The sequence below is a fragment of the Barbus barbus genome (assembly GCF_936440315.1).
Source record: "Barbus barbus genome assembly, chromosome: 20".
Taxonomy (NCBI): domain Eukaryota; kingdom Metazoa; phylum Chordata; class Actinopteri; order Cypriniformes; family Cyprinidae; genus Barbus; species Barbus barbus.
The window spans coordinates 18,851,226-18,877,729 of NC_136748.1; the positions used below are offsets into that span (position 1 = coordinate 18,851,226).

The 26,504-nt window shown below is 37.0% G+C and overlaps 3 protein-coding genes and 1 pseudogene across 6 annotated transcripts; 2 read left to right on the top strand and 2 right to left on the bottom strand.

Annotated features, from left to right (window-relative positions):
• Window positions 1-999: 999 nt before the first annotated feature.
• wdr43 (WD repeat domain 43) lies at window positions 1,000-10,731 on the bottom strand. Its single transcript, XM_079443220.1, has 18 exons — window positions 10,492-10,731; window positions 9,143-9,277; window positions 8,763-8,884; window positions 8,528-8,648; window positions 8,325-8,443; window positions 7,615-7,717; window positions 7,457-7,521; window positions 6,434-6,596; window positions 6,268-6,354; window positions 5,345-5,470; window positions 5,086-5,229; window positions 4,852-4,938; window positions 4,254-4,285; window positions 4,091-4,154; window positions 3,837-3,950; window positions 3,676-3,745; window positions 1,949-2,007; window positions 1,000-1,873 (listed from the first exon to the last, which is right to left on the bottom strand). The coding sequence occupies exons 1-18, from the start codon at window positions 10,690-10,692 to the stop codon at window positions 1,721-1,723; spliced, it is 1,965 nt and encodes a 654-aa protein (XP_079299346.1). The 5' UTR covers window positions 10,693-10,731; the 3' UTR covers window positions 1,000-1,720.
• On the top strand, window positions 8,786-15,266 carry LOC306886283 (tRNA (adenine(58)-N(1))-methyltransferase, mitochondrial-like). Its single transcript, XM_079443263.1, has 5 exons — window positions 8,786-9,231; window positions 12,367-12,872; window positions 14,583-14,767; window positions 14,914-14,997; window positions 15,150-15,266. Exons 3-5 carry the CDS (start codon window positions 14,605-14,607, stop codon window positions 15,182-15,184), a joined length of 282 nt encoding a protein of 93 aa, XP_079299389.1. The 5' UTR covers window positions 8,786-9,231; window positions 12,367-12,872; window positions 14,583-14,604; the 3' UTR covers window positions 15,185-15,266.
• Window positions 12,181-12,872, top strand: LOC306886736 (annotated as a pseudogene). The gene has a single exon. The product of its transcript is annotated as an uncharacterized misc_RNA (transcript).
• LOC306886276 (speedy protein A-like) lies at window positions 14,776-18,980 on the bottom strand. 3 transcript variants are annotated; one of them, XM_079443253.1, is made up of 7 exons: window positions 18,756-18,980; window positions 18,249-18,492; window positions 18,012-18,070; window positions 17,806-17,891; window positions 16,988-17,159; window positions 16,638-16,890; window positions 14,776-15,822 (listed from the first exon to the last, which is right to left on the bottom strand). In XM_079443253.1, the coding sequence occupies exons 2-7, from the start codon at window positions 18,451-18,453 to the stop codon at window positions 15,761-15,763; spliced, it is 837 nt and encodes a 278-aa protein (XP_079299379.1). In that variant the 5' UTR covers window positions 18,454-18,492; window positions 18,756-18,980; the 3' UTR covers window positions 14,776-15,760. The 3 variants fall into 3 exon arrangements, with proteins under 3 accessions (XP_079299379.1, XP_079299377.1, XP_079299378.1); XM_079443251.1 differs by having other exon boundaries at window positions 16,590-16,890; XM_079443252.1 differs by having other exon boundaries at window positions 14,784-15,822; window positions 16,605-16,890.
• Between the last annotated feature and the right edge of the window lie 7,524 nt (window positions 18,981-26,504).

Consider the following 26,504-nt stretch of genomic DNA (forward strand, 5'->3'; position numbering starts at 1 on the left):
AATCAGAGTCTTCAAGATCATTAGAAAATCACAGGTAGGTGAGTTTGATCAGGGTTGGAGCTAAACTCTGCGGCAGAATGGACCTCCAGGGAAAGATTTGAGGAACCCTGGTATATAGATAGATATGCACTCACTGGCCACTTTATTAGGTACACCTTGCTAGTACCGGGTTTGACCCCCTTTGAACCTTTGAGACGAGGCAGGATGGATCCATGCTTTCATGTTCTTTACGTCAAATTCTGACCCTACCATCTGGCACCAACAACCGTTCCACGTTCAAAGTCACTTAAATCCCCTTTCGTCCCCATTCTGATGCCTGGTTTGAACTTCAAGTCGTCTTCACATCTAGATGCCTAAATGCATTGAGTTGCTGCCATGTGATTGGCTGATTAGCAATTTGTGTTACCAAGCAATTGAACAAGTGTACCTAATAAAGTGGCCAGCGAGTGCATATAAAGAGTTAATGTTAGCTTTCTATTGCAATATAGTTCAATTGACCAGTTTTTACTATTTGAAAAATTATCTAATAATGCTAATAATACACAAAAAAATCAGTAAAAAATAAAGCACAATAAGCAGCAGCAGGAAAAATTTTTTTTACTTTTTTCAAGTTTTACTTGTTTTGCATTGAGTTGTGTTTTAGGGTTAACAGAAATGCTCATATTAATGGATAATGTCCTGACAGAAAATTCCCAGTACATTTTCCAGTTTTTGTATGCGTTATAAATGCATGACCTTTTTAATATAATTTTCAAATATTTTTCAATGAAATAAACACGGTTTTAAACTTTAAACATGGAAAAAGGGTTGATTTATGTTTTTTAGTATCTAACTGTAGAAGCCACTAAATGTATTCAGCAAACACAGAATTTAGTTTTTGCTGTGGCAGGTTTGCGTTGATACTACACTTAACACTGCGATCTATTTTGACATTTTACTTAATTTTCTGCTATTTAGAGCCAGGAAGGTAAACAGAAAATTGTGAATCCAAACAAGAGATGAGAACAAAACAGTATTTATTTCATTTAAACTGTACAACAGTCGCTGATATATTGTTTGCATGAAAAGTTTTGGTTGCCGCTTACCGCAACCACTGTAAAATTAAACATATACGCCTCTGGGACTGTGTTTTTAAGATTCATGTTGTACTGGGAGAGGTTCACATTTTCTGTTCTCAAGACCGAGAACCGGGTCATGACTGCAGAGGGTGTAAAAAAATACCCTCATCTGAAAATCATACAGGACACGGAATTCAAACATGAGAAATGACTGACAGAGGGATGACTACATAAATTAAAGATGTGATTAGAGGACAGTGCTGAAGGGCATGATCATGATATTGTCATATGCTCGGACATCAGGGACGTCAGACCCCCGATTAAGGATGCAATTGGGCGAAGGGATGGAGGGGGATTTGGTTTGGGAATCAATATTGTAGCTGGTCGACAAAACAGAGGCAGTTTCAAGACAAAGGAAAACTGACTCGAATGGACCTCAAACGCGGGTGTGTGCTTTCCGCACGAGGAGCTGTCAGTCTGGGTCAAGGGTCACACACCTTTATGACCGTTCTGAGAAAGACATCCACAAGTCCAGGCTGCAAAGGTTATCGAAATTCTATAAAACAAACTTTGTTACAATAAAATTCAACAAAATGAAAAATAAAATGAAATCATATATAAATGTAAGGTTCCTTTTTTTAATCCTGCGGCAAGATTGGGTATTATTCTTCCTCGCTCTCATTTTCAGGGTCCAGATCTGAATCACCATTCGCTTTTGATTCATCATTCATATCTTCCTCTTCATCGTCCTCCTCGTCTTTGTGGTTCTTTTTGTCTTCTGTCACTTCCATTGCTGCCTCATCCTCCTCCCAGTTCTGAGAAGACAAATCAACATGAGAACAATCCCATAACGCCACATTGCATACAAAAGAACTGAGAGCATCTCTTACATCTGAGTCATCCTCAGGACGGCCCTCATCTCCTGAGCCTGCCTCCTCATCTGAAGACTCTGTAGAAAAATGAAGAATTTATTCATTTATTTTTATCCATGTCAGCATTTTAGACAATGAGGAAATTGAGAATCAGTTGAAAAATAGGTCAATTAATATAAGACAGTTTAGACTAGATAAATAGTTTATATACAGAACAGTAAAATTTACGCAGTGTCTATTTACACAGTGCAAATAGCCCACCTTGTTGACAGACACTATTTACACTAACTCCTCCCACCAACATCTGATTGGGATAGTCAACATCAGTTTCAGTGGTGTAGATGGTTAAGTGCGTGCTTTTTGATGCGATCGACCTGAGTTCGAGCCCGCCTTTTGCCAAACTTTTTTCTCCCTTTTCAAATCTCATATCGCATCGGAAAGGCATTTATTTTCAATAAAAATTAAGGAAATAATCAAAAAGTTGAAAAAGTATCGGTTAGGGTAGGTGAAGGGAGGGCTTTATTGTCCCAATAAGGTGGCATCCATTTACTAATTTGAATTAAAATTTACACACAATACATTATTATTGCGTACTGTTTTATAATGTACTACAATACTGAGGTGCAGATAATTGCCACCATTTGCAATTAGTATAAATAGCAGAAAATCATGCTATTTTAACAGTGTAAAGAGAATCCATTGCTATTTGCACACTGTAAATAGCATCTATCGCTAATAGGGATGTGCAACAGCGATCGAGTACTCAGCCGTGACAGCGATGATCGATCATGAAAATGATGATCGTGAAAAAAAAAAAAAAAATCTGATTGATTATAGCAGCACTTTGGGCAGCACCCTGAGCTCTGATTGTTTAGCTTGCAAGAGCATGCGGTTCAAGAGAAGAGAGAGAAGCTTGGCTTTGAAGTCTGGGTTAGCAACATATCTGATTAATCTAATATAGGATGCGCTGGGATATTAACATTTATTTACATGCAGCTGAATGCGCTGCATATTACCAGTATTTAGTTTCATGCTCAAATGCAATGCCCGATATTGAGTTATTTGAGACAGTCATATTGCTTTTAGATGTTTCTTTTTCAAAAATACTGATCGTATAATAATGCAGCAGAGTTTTTTTCGTCATATTTGTTCAACAGTAGGCATACTTCAATTAAAATTGTTTTCGTACTTTGTATGGCTTCGAAAACACGCAGGCGATTTTAGGAATCACTTGATAATGTAGATGAAAATATACCACAAATCTGCCATAAACAATGACATTATAATGAGAACTTTATAGAATGTGAAATCTATAGTGAATTCTGTCACAGCAGAAGCGCACTCTCACTCTCGCTACAGGGCGTAACTTAAAGTTCACTGGCATATGCATCCTTTTGTGCAGATACAAGTTATGTTACGTTTATATATCCAAGTTATCTGATTAATATCATAGGAAGTGTCATAGAACGGGTTTCAGCAGCTATTCTTTTTTAGATGCTTTTTTTAATAACATTGCTACATCATAATCATAATCTAACATCTAATAGTGTTCATGTTTTCATGTCATTTTTTTTTTTACATACATTTTCATAATGAATGAGTCTTCAGATACTTTCATTATCTCCATTACGGCCATGCCACCGCCCCCCGCACATGTTATATTTAATGAGTCTTTAGTTCATTACATGTGTATTTTGCTGCAAAAATTGGTTTTGGTTACTAAAAAAAAAAAGACAGTTCTTTACCTTCTTCATAAATCAGCTGTGCTTTTTGAGAAATATTACCAACTTTCTCAGCGCGGTTGTTTGTCGCCACCTAGTAGAAAAAAAAACATGGAAATGAGCACACCGAAAAATCAAAGCAGTGATTAACATCTGATCTAGATGCTTGTGTTTGAGCAGCTCACCTGTGTCATGAGCAGGTACAATTTGCCATTGAGTCGGGTGAGCTGCTGATATAACTTCACCCTGCTCTCAATCATATGGTAGATTGAGCCTAACTGAGACACTAGATCCGGCAGCTGTGGGGAAACAAGATGAAGAGACCAAATGAGGAACCCTAAAAAATATGATCTACAGTGGATTCAGGACTAAAGATGCACTGTCACAACATTAAGATCTTGATTATGTACATTTGTGTGACAAAGATGCACAGACTTACCGAAGACAAGTATGATGTGTGTTGTGTAAGAACTGCCTTAAACCACTGAACTATAAGCAGAGCCCTGCACAGAGAAAAACAATCATGTTACTCAAGATTTAATGCCTTTAAAATATTTAAACATCAAAAGTAACAAAAACCAACAGAAGTGAAAATTACTTACGCGAATGGATGCCCCTGCAGTCTTTTGGACAGCTACAGAAACAACCATAAAATAATTAAAAATTTTAATTTTTAATAAAAATATACCATTCAAAGTTTTGTGGTCAGCAGGATTTTTTTAAAGGTTTTGAAAGACTTATGCTCACTAAGGCTGCATTTATTCAATTAAAAAACATGATAAAAGTAACATTGTAAAACACATCATAAAATTGTAATATATCTTAAGTAATTTATTCCTTTAATGCAACATTGAATTCTAGTCTTTTACTAAGTCTCTCAAATCATTTTCTAATATTGATTTGGTGCTCAAGAAACATTTCTTATAAATGTTGAAAACAGCATATAGTTAGAAACATTACAGTATAAAGAACTGAATTTATACGAAACAGAAATACTAATGGCATTATAATGTCTTTACAGTCACTTTTAATCAATTTAAAAGTTACTTTCTAAACAAAAGTATTATTAATTTAAAACAATCTTACTGATCCCGAACTTTGAATGCTTATATATATATATATATATATATATACACACACACATACATATATATACATATATACACACACACAAATACATATTTAACAATGTCAAAATACCTCTTCCAGCAATGGCAGGACAGCCGGAGGTGGTAATCGGGCAACAGTGTTTTTTATCAACATCTCTTTTTTGGTTTGAAATATTTTCTGTCAGAAAGAATTAAGTAACATGAGAATGTTAACAACATGCATAGACAAACACTAAATATCACAAACTTCAAATTTTGCAGAGTTCAAATTTTAAACATTCAAGTGATCATATTTCATAATTTTGTAGCAAGATGTGTAACTTACGGAAAGGATCCGCTCATCTTTGCTCTCCAGTCCCTGCACAAGCAGTACAGCAAAACTGTCCGTCTGCAGGGAGGATGAGGCTTTCCCAGCCCCCCTGCCTCCGACACTCAACTCAATCTGCTTTAACCGCTCCTCGATAGAAATCTACAATAAGATGGAGAGGATTTTGCATGTATTAGATTGAAGAAATTCCTTAAAAATAACTTAGCATGATTTTACACAAATTTAATGAACTCAGTTGGGAAGTCTGGAGTCTTACCTCTGTTTTACTGTCCTCTTTTTTCCTCTTTGCTGCTTCATTGGGAGTTAATTTGATTGGTGCCTTGTGTCCTGGAAGTCCTGGTACCAAAACCTTGCTCTGTTTATTAACAACTGGTGTCTTCACCTAGATGATGATATTCAAATTAATGCATTTAACTTATTTTTAACGTCAAGATTTGAGATTTACTTTTTTTTTTTTTTTTTAAATATACACTATTCAAAAGTTTGGGATCAATAAGATTTTAGAATCTGATACTTTTTTTTCTCAAGGTAGCGATAATTTGAACAACATTTACATTGTTACAAAAGAATTCTATTTAAAAAAAATGCTGTTAAAAAGATTGTTAAAAAAAATTAAGCAGAGCAGCTGTTTACAACATTGAGAAATGTTGAAACATAAGAACACAAGAAACAAATGTTTAAGCACTAAATCAGCATAACAGAATGATTTCTGAAGGATCATGACACTCTGAACACCGAAATAATGGCTTCTCAAATTTCAGCTTTACCATCACAGGAACAAATTACATTTAATATATTAAAATAGCAAAAATATTTCCACAAAATGTACTGCATTTTTTAACAAAATGCAGATTTGGCGAGCTTAAGAGCCTTTTTATCTTGATGACCCAAACTTTTGAAAAATAGTGCATACTTCATAAAACAAAAATATACACATTATATAACATTTAAATAAAGTGTACATCTTAGATGTTGTAACTGGTTACTATTTCTTCTTAAATGGTCTTACAGTGTGACGAAGTATTGAATGGACAAATATTCTAGGTAGTCAAACAATTAATAAACCATACAAAAATAAGCAACTTTTAATAGATGTTGCTTGAAACTAAATGTCAAATGCCTAATATTAAAAAAATTAAAAAAGTAAAGAATATATTAATGGTACAGATGAACTCTTACCTTGGAGACAGCAGTGTCTACAGAGAGAGAAAGAGTGCCATGTACATCTCTAACTAAGCATACGTGTCTCTCTGATGTGTTAAAAGGCTGTGGGAAGAGACGGCGTGTCAGTATAATTGACCAACTGAATAACCTAGTAAAATCAATACGTTTTTGCTGAACTTACGGTTTTCTCCATGACAGGCTGCAGGTGATGTCCGTATGCCAGCATCAGGTTCTGTCTGTCAGCACAAAGAGCTGCTGCAAGCAGAGGCACAGGCACAGGTGAGTCTCCCTTCATAGTGGACACCTGCAGGGAACACACTGGAGACAGTGGCTTCTTACACGGCCTATGAGAGAAAAATATAAACATGAGCTTCACTGAACTGTTTTAAAGGGATAGTTCACCCAAAAATGAAAATTCTGTCAATTATTACTCACCCTCATGTTGTTACAAACCCGCAAGACCTTCGTTCATCTTCGGAACACAAATTAAGATATTTTTGATGAATTCTGAGAGCTCTCTGACCCTCCCATAGACAGCAAAGATCTTTACACGATCAAGGCTAAGAAACGTAGCAAGGACATCGTTAAAATAATCCATGTGACATCAGTGGCTCAACCGTAATTTTACAAAGCTACGAGAATACTTTGTGTGTGCAAAGAAAACAAAAATAACGACTTTATTCAAAGTTATTTTGGAGAGTATCACATACTCAAACAACGCATGTATGCGGATACGTTGTTTACGTTCAGATCAAAGCGTAAACAACATATCCGCGTACGGTGCTGCTGACACAGAACATCACACGTTGTTTATGTATGTGATACTCTCCAAAATAGCATCAGGGTGACGCGGAGAAGACGAATTGTTGAATAAAGTTATTTTTGTTTTCTTTATGCACAAAAAGTATTCTTGTAGATTCGTAAAATTACGGTTGAACCACTGATGTCACATGGATTATTTTGACGATGTCCTAACTAAGTTTCTGAGCCTTGATCGTGTAAGGATCTTTGCCGTCTATGGGAAGGTCAGAGAGCTCTCAGAATTCATCAAAAATATCTCAATTTGTGTTCCGAAGACGGACAAAGGTCTTACAGGTTTGGAACTACTTGAGGGTGAGGAATAAATGACCATTTTCATTTTTGGGTGAACTATCCCTTTAAAGACTTCAAGTCATACTGATTAATACAAGATGGACAAACTCACCCATTGAGAAAGTGCTCAAATAGATGAAGCTGACCGTCCTTGCACACCACTACTAACCTCACAGCCTGAAAAACACACACAGACAGGCGTCAGATGCCCATAAACCAAAATGACTGATAATTATAGTAAAAGCACAATCCGGCTCAATAAACCCTGACCTCATTTTTGGAGTTGGATGTCTGAAGGTCTATGTGTTGGGGTTCATCTGTCAGAGTAAAAGACACCACAGAGTTCTTGTCTTTGCCATCAGACCGTACCTGCCTGATGAACATAGGGGGAAGCAAATGAGATTTCAGTTTTTATTAATTCTCAGATTTCAATGAACTTAAATCAGTTCTAATTATATTTCACAATTAAAAAAATATTCAACAGTTCAACATCAGGAAAACTAAATTAATATATCCTATAAATACAAAAAATATATAATAAAAAGAATGCTCACAAACACTGCATTTGAAATACACTTTAAAGATCAGTGATAATTATAAATAAATATTTCAAATAACATTCATAAACTAATTAATTTGAACAAAATATGATTTAAAAAAAAACTTTGCAAATTTGATATCAAAATACTTAATATAAATTCATTAGCCAATAAATAGCAAATAAGTTCTCCACAAACTTGCCAAAATGAAAACATTTAGCACAACACTGATTAAAAAAAAAAAGCATAACAAATTGTTCATTATTCATTAAAGCTGTCAGTAAAATTTGAAATTGAAAAGGTGGGAGAGACACTTTGATCCTTTTAATCTCAAAATGGACAAACCGTAGTACTGAAATATATACCAACTATAAATAATCATTTAAGATTCATTTATTTAAGCTATAGTTACTTAACAAAAAAAATGACAATATAACATACCACACACTCAGGAGCCTGTCGTGAGCTGCCCCTGACAAGAAGTACATCCCATTACTGTCTGGGGGTCGTGTTGTGGCAAAGCATAGAGTCGTTACCATGGTAGAGTGACCTGTGAATTTCTACAAATTTGGGACATCCCATTGTTAAATCTGAAACTCTTCTGTTTTCATTTATCTGAGGCCAGAAACAGAGATCAGACTCACCCTGTACACTTCCTTAGTCTCCAGGTTCCACATCTTGATGGTCATTCCCGCCGAGAGCAGCAGCTTTCCATCTGGACTTATACACAGGCTGCTGACGGCTGACCTGTCTGCCTTCCATTTGCTAAACACAGAATATGTCATGTTTGTAAATCACATAAACAACTTCACTATGTTGAATAATGTACAGGGAAATCCATATTTGCCAAACATCCAATACATAACTACACAGACTCACCAACGAACTTTTCCTGTCTGCAGGTCCCACTCGGCAATGTGTGTGTCATCTGAGCCGCTGTATAACACTGAGTCTTCTGGATGCCACTGAACGCTGTTCACCGGTCCACTGTGACCTCCCTCCTGACAGGTTGAGACATCATTTACATTCCTAATTTCACCTGTATTACCAGAAATCCCTCAAAGCATTTTTTCTAATTAGATGAACATCTTTCTCCCTGGTGTTATTACAAAACTATAGAAGTGACTTGATAATGTGTTCCAGTTTGCTTGCCAATTTCAAGTAAACTGTTTTGTATCAAACTTTTGCAAAATCCCTTAAATCTTTGAGTTGCATCAGTCGAATATCATAAGGACCAGCTCTGGGTGATGAATTCTTACCAGAGTGCAATGCAGGTCTCCCTTCACTGTACTGTAGATGAGGACGGACCCAGCAGCAGTGCCCAGCGCCAACAGATCCGACTGCTCAGGTGCGGACCCAGCCTCACATTTCCTCCTCTTCCTCTGTGGCACATCCTAAAACACACACATAAAGAAGAAATAATACATTTCTTACTCATTCACACAGTTTCAGTCATTTCCATTAATAAGATTTTAAAGCACATCCCTTATCAAGAGCTGTTTTAATATGTTACCTCAAACTTACTATCTTTTATTAAGTGTTTTAAAGTTTCACTTTTTAATCATTCATTACATACTGGTACATAAAAATAAAAACACTTTGTTACACTCTGTCTGTAGTCTATAATAAATCAACTATTCCATCCATACCATACCTATTCAAATTTTACTGATCTCTGGCTTACAGTATACAGTTAGTTTATTAAATAATTACTAGCTTCCATTCAGTTTGTACTTTGAAAATTGAAACATATGTAGTAACAAGAAGTAGGCCTGCAACTAACTGCTAATGAACAGCGAAGCTTGATCAAGTACCAGACCAACGGGAAAACATTAGCACCAAGCGACAGTCTGATATCAGAATCACAAACAGAAAATAATTCCAAGTCAAACATTTGCTGTTACAAGTAACAATGGAAGAATGACTTGTCAAAGCTGTTTATGCCCAACTTTCTCCAACACTATCCAGAATCAACGACGTTCTACGTGTTATTGTTAATATCAACCTGATCTAAAGTCTGTATGTTAGTTTAATCTTTGATAAACACTTTACGAAAGAGCAACAAGTTGAGTTGAATTAAAGGGTTGTGCAGCCATGTGACCATGTGTTTTCTAAAGCAGCGTTTTAAATAGAAATACAACACTGGTTATTAATAAAACCACAAAAAATAGTAACATGCTTACACAGACATGTTGACAATTGTAGGTTTAAAAAAAAAAATTAAACAGAATTATCACTTTAGCCCACATCAACTTATTCTGCCTACTTTATTAGCCACCGACAACCAACAGACGAATATAAAGTTAACAAGCCACAAAATGCGCAAGCAACCGCACTTTTGACATTAGAATAGTGATTTTACAGGTTTTAATGATGAATTTCGTGTTTGATCTGCGGGTATCGCGGCCTGTGTCTGAACATGTGCCACACGCAACATGTGCGCAGCGCTCTTCACGAGCGCAGCTCTAAAGCAGCCCAAATAGATTTTCCTAAACAATTCGTGTTTAGTTTTATGATCACATTCACGATAAATACAGAGCCAAAGCGATCCGTAGCCCCTACAATGATGCACTGCGTTACACAGGCCGCATCGAACACTGTGAGCTACCTGAGCAGCTCGGCACGGTCCCCATGTCGCACAGGTACAGGCTGCGCTCAGGTGAGCGGAAGGCACATATTCCTGTTGCAGAGTTTTGCTGTCGGTGTTCCAGATGCGCAGTCTCCCATCCTGTGCGCAGAGAGCCAGGAACTGCTGTGATTTAGGGCTGAAGGAGCAGGGTAGAGCAACTCGGCCTCCATCCGCCGCCATCTTACCATTCCGCGTGCGTCCCTCTGCTCTACGGGAAACACGTGTGAGAGAAAATTGGACAGCGCGCATGCGCAGCTGCACAGGCGCAGCGGAAACGCTAATTGGTCGCGCTGGGTTTTGGGGGCGTGTCATTATTGTTATCAACCAATCACTGACGGAAGCGGAAGTTATTTGTTCGAGTTTTGTGAACTAGTGGAATTTGAAAGTGAAAATTATCTTTGGGAGTTATCAAATGTGAAGTAAATCTTTAGTACATAGTACCTAAACTAAATAGACTTCACTTTTAAGTGCTATTTTAAGTATCTACTATCACAGTAAAACTTTAAATTAAAAATAAATTTAAAAACTCACAAAATGTTCATTCTGTAACAATTACTGGAAACGGTTGCACATTTATTTTGTACCTGTAATTATTCGAAAGACATTGTGGGTCATATATCTTTATGTATATTTAAAACTTTAAAAATAATATATTTCTTCTTGTATATTTAAAAAAAATCCAGTTGTTGTTTTAACACTGGCTTTCTCAGAATTAATTAATACAATTGTGTACTTAAACAATTATTAAGCTGATGTCTATTAAACCTTGTTTAAGTTATTTGGCACACCTTAAAGATGCTTCAAGTATCCCTGGCTCATTACTCTGACCCCTAACTTCTTTTCTTTTAAAAAGCCTAATTTATTTGATTTAATTATAACAAATGTCTTTTAAATTAGTTCAGTCATTTGTTTGTTTTTGCAAATATTTTTTTTTATTAATATTTTAATTATTTGTGAATATTATATAAGAAAATAATGTCCTAGACTAATCATATAAGCCTCATAAAGAGGGGTGAGAAGCAGAAGGGCGTAAGTGACATTTCACCATCTTTACAGGAGAGCCAAAACAAATAAAATTACCATAATTTGATCTGACTTTTTGTACTGATTTCAATTGTTTATAATAAAAATTTGTACACTCATGGATGACAGTACTTTTGCCAGTAGAAAGAGCTCATTAAGAGCTTTCATATGATACATATATCTCCATTTCACCAAAAATGTCACTTACGCCGTTCTGATTCTCACCCCTCGATAAATAGCTATATTTTCTCCTTTAACGATATATCATAAGGGACTGAATCAGGTAAATAACAGAAAAGTCTGAACTCTATTTGTCAAGTTTATTTTTGTGCTTATGAAGACAAAGAAAGAAACCATCTACAGGTGACCAGGTAGTAGAACTGCATCTGTCAGTGATGTCCTTTCCATCATGGTGGCGCCCTGCGAGAATCATGCTTGCACTGATAAATTGTTTTTCTTCTAACAAAATGGACTCAAGCTAAATTGCCACTTAAACTAGTATCTAGCCAGTAAATAATTATATATCGAATTACTTATGACAGGTCGCTGCTGTGTGTAATGTTTTTGATCACTGTGTGGTGAGAATCAAACCATCAAAGTGTGTCATCTTCATCCTTCAAGTTATTCTCTGTTGAGCTAAAAACCATGACAGTTTCACTGCATTTGGGTCTCTCATTCATGACTCGTCAATTTACCAAAGCCTGTGTCATATGTTTGGAGAGACATAATGTGGTTCACAATAAACCATTTCTCTGTGCTCTGAGAAGCTTTGGGACTGGCCCAGATGATTCTGACAGTAGCTCAGATGCTCCTGTATCCACTTTCCCACAGTTCTCCCGAAGAGCTTGTGTTTGGAAGGTGCCGACCTCTGTCCCCACTGGAGAGGGTCAGTCGGCTTCTGCCTGAAGACACATTAAATCAAGAGGTTTGGGCTCTACGGGACACTAGAAACACTGAGGTGGAACAGGACAGTCAGAGTCTGGGGAAGGAGCAAGAAGAAGCAATAGAGGAATCTCAAGGATCTTTTGCTCCACATCATGTGTGTGTTCCTGGGGAAAGGCCACTATGTTTTGGAGAGACTTTGCTGGCCGAGTTCAGTCGAAAGAGACGTTTAGAATTTTAGAAGATGTTCCAGCTAAAGGAGGGACTGAAGCTCCATAGCAACTGGGGATTAATAGCTCATAATGACATGGAGGGGCGACCTGCTGGAAGCGATACGCACTTCAATGGGAATCCCGATTGTCATCCGTCGACCCGGTCTGGATGAGTTCACTCTCTTCATGAAGAGAGGGCCAGCTATTGCATACCCTAAAGTAAGAAGTAAACACAAAACATAAGTCAGTCATATACACATCAATGAATCAGTAGTATCTGCACTCTTATCATGCAGGTCAATGACGTGATGCTTATTAAATCTGGTCATTTTTTTGAAAATCCATTAAAAATGCAATTCATACATGCAATGACTTCAACACACCTTTATACTCTGTAAAAAGTGATGCTGATTTAACTTTAAAAAATTGAGGAAACCCGTTGCCTTAAAATTATTAAGTAAATAATAATTGAAAAAAAAAGTTAAGTGACAATTCACTTAACTTATACTTTTTTTTATTATTAATTACTTAATAATTTTAAGGCAACGGGTTTCCTCAATTTTTTTAAGTTAAGCCTATTTGTGAAATATTGTGTGTCATCAAGCAGCACGCAGACTCAACCAGAGTAAAACAAGCAAAGTTTCACAAAAGTAACATATTTCATTGTGTTTGGGGCAAATATCTGCACTCCTTGAATGCCGGATTTGGGGGCTGTAATCGCTATAAAAAAAAAAAAAATGTTTCATCTTAAAATAATTTGCTACCCCACTGACTTAAAATGTTTAGTTTAGTAAACTAAACTAAAAAGTCAGCGGGGTAACAACTTTTTGAAACTTTTTTTTATTACAGTGTATGAACATGCTTTCACTTTCTATGTTAAATTAATTTTGGTATTTGTTTTGTTTAGTTCGAATTGTAAAATGTCACATGGTGGGAAAGTCACCAAAATATGTATATGAATTAATAATTCATGATATTTGTAAAATAACTTGGTAAATGTATTTAAAATCAATTTAAAATGATTACACATGTAGTATACACATATGTGACCCTGGACCTGCTTTCCTTTTATGTATGGTTTGTTTGGATAAGACAATATTTGGCTGAGATAGAACTATTTGTATCTCTGGAATCTGAGGGTGCAAAAAAAATCTAAATATTGAGAAAATCGCCTTTAAAGTTGTCCAAATGAAGTTCTTAGCAATGCATATTACTAATCAAAAATTAAGTTTTGATATATTTACAGTAGGAAATTTACTAAATATCTTCATGGAACATGATCTTTTCTTAATGTCCTAATGATTTTTGGTATAAAAGAAAAATCGATCATTTTGACCCATACAATTTATTGTTGGCTATTGCATATACCTGTGCTACTTATAACTGGTTTTGTGGTCCAGGGTCACATATGGTGTTTTTTTTTTATAATTGTACTCACCAGTGATGAGTACAAGTAATTGTAACGCATTTATAATTTTTAGAAAATTATATGTTCAATAAATGCATTCAATGAAAGAAGTCTCTTATGCTCAACAAGGCTGCATTTGTTTTTATCAAAAATTAAGTAAAAACAATAATACTGTCAACATTTTTAATATATTTTGCAAAGCTGAATTTTCAGCATCATTACTTCAGTCTACAGTGTCACATGATCCCTAAGAAATAATTATAATATTCTGATTTGGTGTTTAAGAAACATTTCTTATTACTATCAATGTTGAAATCAGTTTTTGCTTATTAATATTTTTTTGAAAACGATACATTTTTATCTTTATGCATAAAAATTTCAAAAGAAAAGCATTGATCCAAAATATAAATCTTTTGTAACACTTGTGTTTTTACTGTCCCTTTTGATGAATTTATTGCACCTTTGCTGAATAAAAAAAAAACAACTTACTGACCACAGCATTTTAGAAGGGTGAATTTTGACTGTTTTCCTGACTTTGTCACCAGTATCACACAGGTCATTGATCTGATGGAGGGTCTGCGATGCTCTGCCCTTCCTCTGGTGTGTGAACGCATTGTTGAGGTTCAGTACAGGGACTGGCTTGTGGGCCCGTCACCCAAAAAAGATGGCACAGTTAACAAACGAAAAGCTCCTCAAGATGATGAAAGTGAACCAAATGAAGACACAAAAGGTGACATGGTCATTCATCTAATGTTTAGTGCTTACCCTTTGTTTTGCTTCATAAAGGAGCGACATATAGAGTGTTGTTTATTACACAAAAATCCAAACATCAGTGCAAATCATTCACAGTTAGATTGAAATCATGCTCTGTTTAAGGGGATTTGAATTGTCAAGATCCGGTGCCGTTTGGAGATGTCCCATACATTGCACATCCTCATCCTGAACAGGCTGGCCATACAGGTGAGTCAGCTCTTCATTTGTGTGTGTAGTTCAATAAGTTTAATGAGAAACACTTGTAATCCTAAACCTTTTTAAGCACTTTGCATGTAATTGTGCATGAAGGTATTTTTAAGAATCCTATTAATGTCTGATTTCAATGCGTTTCTTTTCAGCCTTCCTCGTAAAACTACGAAAGATTTTGAAATAGATGTCCCACATTTAATATCTGTGCAAGAAGACAACAAAGCTACTGTGTCTTATATGCTGTAATAATAAACTTGTACAACAAAAAGACAATATTTTATTGCACGTTTTCCTTTCATGCTCTTGAGTACTTAAGCCGAAATATAGTGAATCTATCTGCTCCATTCATGGACTACATTTTATAGGTGTTTATTTATGTCAGCCAAATCTTATACTTAAGACAGACTTAATCCTGCCATGTTTAACATCTAAATATTTCATTCGCACTTACGTCTAAGACATAAGAGAGTATCAAAGTGCACACCAAAGAAACAGAAAAGTTCTTTGTACAACAATAAGGAATAAATAGTGATGAGGATTATGATACAGTAAAATACATGTACAAACCTTCACATAGCATTTTCTGACATACTCTTTACATCTTATATGAACAATATACATGGCTATTACCCTATTCATACCAATGCTGTACATTTCTCATAAGGTCAGTTTAGAGACACTCTGTTCTGGCCCTCAGACAACTGAAGTGTATCTGATATGGTCAACAGGCAAATATGATCTGTTTGATGTTGGAACCGAGCTATTCCTCACTGATCCAGTCCATTGAATGATCCTGACATGCATCACTTCCTGTAAATGTACCTGTAAAAAACAAAAAAAACAAAAGTGTTATAGTGTTCAAGCTTTTGGGGTGGTTATTAATGAGAATTTTGGCTTGTATGTATGCTTAATGGACTTATACCACCTCTGGTGTCCACAGTTGCATTTGTGCTTTGCTTAAAATGTGCTTTTTGAACACAATGCATTCTAGTTTCATTTATTTTTTACCATTGCATAATAACAGTTCTGTTGGCACTATATAAAATCAACTATTTAGTCATTTGAGGGGGAAACGAATATTTGATACTGACCCAGTGTGACAGAACTAGTCAGTGAAAACCCTATCCGACTCTGAATTTTCAAGGCATAGAGAAAGTAAATCTAAATTTGAAAGTAGTAACATTGTGAGTCAGCTAAATGATCATATTTCTTCAAATTAAATCTGAAATCATGCCTGCTGTGATTTCTTAGAGACCACGTTGGTTCTTCACGTCCCAGAAGGGAGCTCACAGTTCCTGACATTCTCCTTAAATTCCACGAAAGGTCGCCTCATATTAAAATCCTTTCTTTTTTTTCCTTTGTATAGACGCCAGAACCCTTTCTTCTAATTTTATGTGTTCTAGGTGTTTTGTCAATGCAGGCTACTCCCACTTCAGAGAAATCTCATGCACTTGTTGTTATAAAGAGAAGAAAAGCCAATGGTAAATATTTCTACAGAGGCACTGGTATGGATCATATGAAACCATTTCAGCTGATGCCAAGGTAAAATTTCCTGTAACACCACAAGAGGGCACCACACACTCATTCACCTGATTTAGTCATACATTTACAGGTGTGCCGAGCTTTGGGCATCTTACTGGGCCTGTGTGAAGCTTGGGCCTTGTGTGCAGTGGCCTTCAGTGGCACAGATGAAGAGCGGGCTCCAGTAGAGGATGGACGAGGTACAGGACGAGCAGAGGTCTTGGCACAGAGTAAACAAGGCTCTGGGGAAGCAGAGGGCCCGCGGGGAATGAGGATCTCCTCACGGTTTTGGTACAGTCTTTGAGCTCCACTGTGATGCTCTGCACGCTCACGCTGCCAGATGAAGTGAGATGGCACAATAGCCATAACCTGAAATCATGCATCAAGCACAACTTGACTTAGAGCTATTTTTCAGAACCAGCCACCTATGAAATGCTTTATAGTGCATGTTTAGTGAACTGCATACCTCTTCACAGCATCGTCTGCTGACAGCCGCTCTGTACTCTATGCGTGCCCACAACTGGTCTCTTTGCTTTAGGAATCGTGGGAAATGTTTCCTCCAGCTCTTTCCCAGAGCCCAGGGGAAGATCTCATATTTGGTTTCCTCCTCATCCTCTTCCATAGTGTTTGCCAGATAGCTAGAGTATGAACAATTGAACACTTGGACTGTAGGAATTAAGGCTGTATTCATAAATAGGACTTTTCCGTCACGCTCATAACATATTGCAGTTCAACTGAAGAACTTTAAAATGAACATCTCCAAAACCATGTGCAACCCCTATACATTGTAAATATAGAAAAATAATGTAAAAATGCAACCGTAAAAACCTGTTCATTGGTTAACTCTAAGTTACCACACCACATATAGTGAAAAACTGTAAATGCTTTAATATCACATTATATGTAATTGTAATGGAAATACTATCATATTAGAAAATAATTATGAATTACCATAAAATTTTGTGAAAAACTGTAAAAAGAATGTGTCCTTGCATGAAACATCACATATGATTATTTTTTATAAAAATTGTTTTGTACATATTTTTGTTATTAGTAATGTAGGGTGTTTTTTTTTTGTTTTTTTTAGAATTGTTTTAAGTGTCATGTTACCCTGATGGTGTTTTGTGTTTGTGTGTGAAGTTGTAAAACATACAGACTGTTAGTAAAAATAGAAACAGTTTTTTACAGTGAATTTCTGGCAACCACAGCTGCCAGATTTTCACCATAAATTTAAGTTTTTTTTTTTTTACAGTGTACAGAACATCCCCAGAATGATCAACTCACAGGGCAAGGAAGAAGTTCATTCTGCTGTGTTCAGTGATACTGAAGCGAGCCCTCCTGAAGTACACGAATGTCATGGCCAACAAATACTATATGAAATAAAGACAGAGAATTGAGATTAGAGACACAGCTGCCTTTATTCTAAATTCAAAACGGACCACAATCATAAAACCACTAAATATTAAATACACGAAAATATGCCTTGCTACCTTGTCTGTAAGTTTACAGCAGCAGTCCATCCACAGAAAGTCCTGTATTAGATCATCATCTGAGCCAGACAACAAATCAAAAAGGTTTTATTGTAAAGAATTATATCTGACATTAGATATACATCTTGATATTTCTGATGGTTTAAAAAAAGTTGGTGTAAAAGTGATCCAGTTTACTATTTTGTACATAAGGTGACATTTAGTTTGTAAGGCAGGCAGCTGTTCTGCTGAACCCACCGAACAGTCTGAAGAAGGCGGCCATCTCCTGCCTCTGGATCAGCAGGGTCGGCCCGGGGGTCTTTCTGCGCGGCTGCTGAGATGAGTCTGCCTGGTTCCGAGCCGCTGGGTTCGGCCTCGATCTCCGCTTACCCCGCCGGATCTGCAGACTGTGAGCAGGTCCAGACGGGGCGCTTTCTGCCCACGGTCGGCTCAGTTTAATCATATTTCAATGATTAAATCAGCCGATTATACAGAACTGCCACTGTACATATTATAATTAAACAATTATTTATTTATTTTAGTATAGAAGACATGCGCATTTATGTTATTCCTGTTTGTTTATAATTCCAGATATATTCTAAATGCAATTTAACGTTGCGTCTTAAAATCTGTCACCTAAATAACGATAAAAATGACTCTTAGCACTCCTATATAACTAAAATGTAAGTTTAAATGCTGAACTTTATGTGGTTATGCTATGTTTTAGCCCTACATGAGCGAGTTTTCAGTGAAAACAAGATTTACCTCAGTTTAAAAAACCGCGACTCGGTAATTATGACACGCGCATAATTCCACGCGCTCTCCCAGAGGTGTTTAGATCCACTACTGGAGAATGTAAGATTTAAGTTTAGCTGATGTGTATAACATTAAGGATAATTTTAAGGTGACTTAAAATCAAAATGTTAAATATTTCAAACTGGAAGTCACGCTATTCGCGCGAGCGCGCACGTGGACTTCCGCTCTTTGGGTAGCGCGGGAAAGTGTCAGCAGTCACGTGGTCAAAAATTATTCAATCAGAGGTCAGAACACTTATGAAATTATGAATATATATAAAAGCGCAAGCTGGTAGGCTAATATTTGGGAAAGATATGTCCTACATGTCCTATTCAAAAAACTTGCTGTTTTATTTAGGCTATAAAATATTTTTCAGCAAATGCAAATAAAACCTAAGTTTTATTATTCAAGTGGTTAATGAACAAAATATGCACGTAAGAAGCAGTAAATATTCCAATTAACAAATTTATTGCATCTTTGTTGGTTATTAGAATTTGCTTATGATTGTTAGGGTGAATTAAGGATGATTGGGAGACGAGGTAAAATGGGACAGTATAAATATACAGAATTTATTTTCTCACCTAATGAGTGAAAATATATATATTTTTTTTTTGCAGAGTCCTAGGCATAAGACCACATAATTAAAATGGGATGCCCTCATTGGTGTGACATCATGTAGGTGGGCGGGGCATGCATCAAACAGGAAGTTGACCATGAAATGCATGAACTGAGGAAAATTGCATGTTTGCTATTTTTCATAATAAAGTCCTAAAATTGTCATAGCTGCTATATTATATAAACTTTTGATGGAAACATAAATATGATGCACTACTTCTACAAAATCAGTAAAAAAAAAAAAGTGTTTTCCGAATTAGGTTGTTTTTATTTTGTCCCATCCACCCAAACATAGTTTGGGACCCAAACTTTGGGTGGATGGGACAGCATAATTTTGGTTGTTTGGGACAGTGCTTAAAGGCTTTGCTAATTAAGAAAATGATTTATCTCGTAATAGAGAACCATTGTATATGATCTGTATGTCCTAAATCAGTGATTTCCAACCTTTTTATTTATGCAAGCCCTAATCAACCACAAAAATATTCATGAGCTAGCTAGATTTTTGCTAAAATAAAAAATTCTGAAATAGAAGCATTTTGAAAATAGAAGCATTATAGATAAACTTTTAAAAATATTTATTGTTGCAGTAATAAACCATATTCATGTATTCATGTTTCTGTTAAAGGTTTGTGCAGGTGTGTTTGTCAAACAGTTAATTGGTGATGCGGTCACCCAACAATTAATTCATTTTATTATTATTTTATTTATTTATTTTTTTGGACCTGAAGCATTTATTTTTTTTTACTTGTCTAATATTTGATTTTTAAATATTTTCAATGACTTTTGGACTTCAAGAAATAAACATGGGCTCTTAATAATGATGAACAGAAAATGAAATATTGCATATAAAATTATATTAAAGTATGAGCTAACTTGTTCAATACAGTAAATATTCTTACACTACCCTAAATCAATGAAAAAATGTGCTGTCCCAATCACCCAAATGTTGTGTCCCAATCACCCAAATGTTACCCAAAAAAATTTTTTGGCTCAATTTACAGAAAAGTGTGTCACGCATCCTTTCATCATAATATAACATTGTTTCCTCCTCAAATGGGTATTTAACATCTTCAGTATTAAAGAAATATAGCATGTGTTGGGCTGATGTTTTTAATTTATCGCAAGAAACCTTGCTCAAGTCGGAAATTCCAAAACTGTCCCAATCACCCTTAATTCACCCTATATAATGCACACAATAAAAATAACACTGCACTGACTGCATAGGAAAAAAATATGGCAACATCAAACACACCACACGCTGATTTATTAAAGTATGTGGAAAAATAATTTGGTTCATCACGGCAATACATTTATTTACACATGCTCAAATGGTGACAGGTTTGTTCGCTATTACCAGGAAACAGTAGATGAAGTATCATGAATTGGTATTTGTAAGCCTTGTGCTCACAGATGTGTTCAAGGATTTTCATTACTTTGCACACTGCCTGTATTTCCTGAAAGAAAAAACATTTATTTAAAGATTGGGCATGCCTTTTCAAGCTAAGTTTAGGCTAGAAGAAAGAGTTTTAGTTCACCTTTTTAATCTCATGGAAAATCACACCCTTGACCTCATGAATTGACTTCTTGCAAATCCAGCACATAATGGCATTCATCTCAAAGTTCTGAGGATAGTTCAAATGTGAGAAATGCAAGGGAAAAAAATCATATAATTAACTTTTAATTTATTGCATTACATTGTGCATCAGTTTACCTCTATATTCAAATGACTCATTTTTAATTCTTCGGGAAGGTTCAGCTTTTTTCTCTCCAGCATGCTCTTCCATTGTGCCTTGTTTGTAATGCTTCTACACCCAACAAGAACTGAACCACAAGAACAGATAACACTTGTGAACAAAATTTGATTAATATGATTCTAATAATTGAGTAAATGCAAATCAATGAACAAGTCATAGAAAAAAATTCTAAGTTGAATTCAATTAGTTCTTCAAACTCACCTGAGCATGTGATAAGCAGTCCAAAATGAACAACAGGTGACATTATTCTTCAAATCCTCTACTCAATAAGATGCTTAGCTAAGTCACATCTGCTTTCTTCAAGAGTTCAGGCGATTTTAATTTGAAGTGATATTTCTCACACTCTATATCTCTTGTGTGTTTGTCTTTGCTCCTCTTCTTCACAGTTATGAAGAACGCTGAAGATAATAAATGTCTATGCAAGTGTTTTGGAGTGCTGATGTTCAGGGCACCAAAACCACTGTGGACCAAAGTGTCAAAGTGTTTTCATAACAGCTCCTGTCAGCATTTTCTACACTGACTGTCTCTTCAGTTCACCGAACCATCAGTAATATTGTACCTGAATTCTTGAATCATGAATAACTGATTTTTGATGCATTGAATTAAAGCTGGTATTGCGATATTGTAGAAGATTTTTATTAGTCAAAATATGAATTAATCAAGTATAATTAATGTGAATTTAGCCATTTATGTATCAAGTTATTCTTCCATTATAATCATATATATATATGTATACAATCCCAGAATTTGCACATTTAATGTATTTACTGCAGGACAGGCGAGGGGATTGTCTTGGGAAAAATCTTTTGAAAACCTTTTTTTTTAATCTTTTTGGCAAGCAGTTTACATGGTGCCCAGAGAAATGGGTTGGCACGTCATATAGCGTTTATTTTCTGAGTGAGGAAACCGAGAATAAGATGGTTTTAATAAAGTAAACTTAAATCAGTACATAGTTTACTGTGAACAGTTTCACAGAGAAATTTAATAATAGAACTGTGACCATAATATGACTAATTAACACTAATAATAACATATTTCCAAAGATGGCTTAGAAAATCGTTTTATAAACATTATCTCCCATCCATTTTTAAATAAATATATGACTAAAATGCAAAATTATTCAGGAATTAAAAATGCAAAAATAAGTCAAAATGTACCTTGTCGATCAACGCATTTACTATGGGTAAATATTTCGCTAGCGTATTCAAACATATACAATATTTTATGGCCATCTAGAAAGAAAGATTACAATTAGATGCAAATACAAATAATAAAGGTTGGTGATCAAGAGGAATGTACACTAACCGACCGTATTGTGCCCAACAGTTTACTTTTTAAACATGATAAAGATTTAAAGACGACAACATATTCACAGATTTTACCTTGGAAGGATTACAAGTATCGTCCTCATTGTCATGGGAGTTGAGTATCATGAATGGCCTCATATGGAGAACTTTCAGCAGCAGCTGAACAAAATATAATTTCATATAAACTACATTATAATCGTTACATTCTGACAAAATGCAATCCTGGTTTAACATCCCACTAAAACTCAACTTAAAGTGTCTTATCGTGTCTTCAGGTGCTGGCCGAGGCGGTGATGTGAAACACAGGAGAGCGGGGTAATCCGAGGACGGTCTGCAGGACGGTCTGGAGACGGGGAAGACAACGAGGAGGAGAACAGGAGGTAAGTTTCAACAGGTAAGGATTGCAAAGGTAATACTCAACGTCTTGGAGATTGTCGGGGAAGAGTCCACGTTGCTGGAACGAGATCGGACCCTGGGTGAATGGAGGTGAGTGCTTTTCTGTGGTTGGACTTGATGATGGTGGTGATGAGGTGCAGGTGCGGGTGATGAGTAAGCAGGTGCAGGTGAAGGTGATTGTGATGACGCTGGAGACAGGCCATTCTGTGACATTACCTCCCCCTCCCGGAAGGCGCGTCCCGCGCCGTAACCATCCAACCCGGGGAGGGGGGGTGGGCGCCCTGGATGTCGGTGGAGGACAGGGACACTGGGCTGGCATCCAGGGCGGATCAGGAGACTCGGGAGGCCATGGCGGAACTGGAGACTCGGGAGGCCATGGCGGATCAGGAGACTCGGGAGGCCATGGCGGATCAGGAGACTCGGGAGGCCATGGCGGGACAGGAGACTCGGGAGGCCATGGCGGAACTGGAGACTCGGGAGGCCATGGCGGATCTGGAGACTCGGGAGGCCATGGCGGATCAGGAGACTCGGGAGGCCATGGCGGGACAGGAGACTCGGGAGGCCATGGCGGATCAGGAGACACGGGAGGCCATGGCGGATCAGGAGGCTCGGGAGGCCATGGCGGGACAGGAGACTCGGGAGGCCATGGCGGATCAGGAGACACGGGAGGCCATGGCGGATCAGGAGACTCGGGGAGCCATGGCGGGACAGGAGACTCGGGAGGCCATGGCGGATCAGGAGACACGGGAGGCCATGGCGGATCAGGAGACTCGGGGAGCCATGGCGGATCAGGGAGCTTTGTGGCCTTGGCCCTAGGCCCGGACACGCAGGCCAGGGGAATATAGCCCCCCCCAAAAAAATAAATTTATTTGGGAATGTTCCCCTCTAGGGACCACTCAGGAGGAGCGGGCTCTAGGGGGTGCTCCGGAGGAGCGGGCTTGAAGCGCAGATTTTTGAAGGCGCGGAGCTGGACGGGACCAGCGGAGACGCAGGAGAGCTGGACGGGACTCTTGAGGGCGCTCTTGCAGCGCGGACTCTTGAGGGCGCACGGGAGGCGCGAAGCTGGATAGAACCAGCGGAGACGAAGGAGAGCTGGACGGGGCCAGCTGGGGCTCAGGAGAGCTGGACGGAATCAGCGGGAACTCAGGAGGGCTGGACGGAACCAGCGGGAACTCAGGACGGTTGGCTTGGAGGACGGGAAACCTCCTCCACCGTAAAGGATGAGACGTGACGTGAGATGTGCGGATACATTTGCAAGCTTTTATTAATGAACAGTCAAATAACAGACAGGGTCAAAACACCAGCAAACGGGTATGGCACGGGCAAGACACAAGAGTAACATTTTAGAACATTTTAATGGCATTTCTGATTAACTACATTTTTTGATCTTATAATTTCTGCGGTCACATAACCTCAGCACTCTGCAGGTGCCCATAATAGTACGTCCAGGAAAAATTAAAAGCTCCCTCATTATTGCATTTTTGTATCCGTTGGCTATAGAATAGCAGAGGGAACGTAAAAACCATATCCATTTTCTGCAGGTTTTATTTATTTTCTGAAAAGCAGAAATAAAAACAGTAGACCCAATAGGGCATTCAAAGGTCTAATTTTAGGAAACATTAAGTCAATGAAAAAATGTATATGCACACTTAAATTACAAATACACATGGAAGTGGATTTATATCAACTAACACTTAAATAGTTTCTCCCAAAGAATGAAAAACAGCTTTGTTTATATAAAACCATATTTAAAATGAGCTAGTAACATATCCCTAATGTAAACGTATCCCTTCAACTGCCATTGTCACAGTTGTTACTAACATAACTTTATCTTCAAACATGTGCCCCTTGGACTCCCACCAGGGAAGAGCTTGTGCAGTATGATGTCCCGATATCTCACTGCACGCTGAAGGCAGATCTTTCGAAAAGCCTCTATGAATTTGTAACAGACATGGATTATCTTCTGTAAAAGAACAGGAAAAATTAACAGAATAAAACTTTAGGATTCAGAGTTTTGTTAGCCAAAAACTATATTTCATCATGTTCTTTTCACTGTCCCTTTTTTTCATTTTTATCTTTATTTCTTACCTTTTTTCAAATCATTATGATAAGTCTTTTTTATTAAACAATTGTCTTGAACATTGTCTTTCTCAAAAGTGCCCTTTGTGACATAAGCTGTTGAGTGAATAAATTCACATTGATGTTACTACTTCTCACTATAATCTTATAATACTCATTTGCTGTAATGCTTAAAGTGGCTAAACATAAGCTTTACACTTTTTTGTGAGCTTTTTGACTTCACTTATTCACTTTTAGTAAAGGAAGGTTTTTATTGTTGTGAATCGTTATTCTGATTCATCATTATAATTGTGTAAATGTCATGATGATCTTGCTTTATTTTATAATAAACTGTTAGTAGTTACACAACTGAATGTTACCTGTGTCATCTTTTGATAGATTGTCGCCTTAGCCCGTTTTATAGCCTCTTGGCACACACAACAGAAGATGATATTCGGCCGAACTTTCTGAATGTGAGGCATGGGGAATGAGGTCAAAAAATCAGAAAAATTATATTAAGTGATTTGAACGACATCTTGTGAGTCTTATGCTAAATGGCCGTATTAATGAATGAGTAAAATGGCACAGAGTTATTCATACCGGTATATCATTTCCATAGCCGTCCATCAAACTGTTTAAGCTTTCAGAATGGGAAGGCATCTCTGGATCCCACCAAACAGAAAGAGCTTCATTTTCACTCTTTGCTAGGGCTTTCAAAGAAACAAACATTTTAATTCACATAAACTGAATGTTGATAAAGTTCATGACGACACAGTATATAAATACAAAGACTTTACACATGACCTAATATTTTTAGGAATATTGCAGTTGTATCTTACCTGAGCAAGAGAACAGAAAAACTAAATATATGATTGGAAACATGGTTTCAGATACTTTTAAAATCATCAAGTACTGATTCTTTCTCACTTTCCTATTTGTTTTATTTAGCTCACCAGCCCCCCCCCCCCCCCTCCCTCCCTCTCTCTCTCTCTCTCAGTCCCCCCCCCCCCCTCTCTCCCTCTATCCCCTTCTCTAAGAAAAGCCACATGAACAGCCTGACCAGTGTCAAAGAGCTAAGTAAAATAGTGTGATACTGTTGTAACTGAGTAAATGTCTTATGAAAGTTCATGAAATCATGCTTTTGAAGTCACCGTAATGTGATTAGATGACAATTCTTGCATGTGCAACAGTGTTTAGGCCAATATCATAAAGAGAATACAAGAAAACCTGCACGTAAAATATGCACTTTTTTTGGATGACTGAAAATGGGTAAGCTGTTCTTTTCACCTGGAAAGTTAAAGTGCTTACTCATGTCCTGTAAGGTGCTGACAAAAAAGTTAAGCAATCCCACAACACCACAGTGCTAAACGGCTGCTTTTTTGTTGCTCTGGCATTTGTTTTTTACTTTTAGAATAGCTGTATTTACTGTTTTTCTTTTAGCGAGCAATTAACAAAAGAAAAATGCATCAGAAGCGATGATTCCAATGGACAAAACAATACAAGAAGAGCATCCGTTGCAGTAACATATAAAACAGTAGATTAATCTTTTTTTCCTTTTTAAATTCTAAAAGTTCCAGAGAAGGATGCTG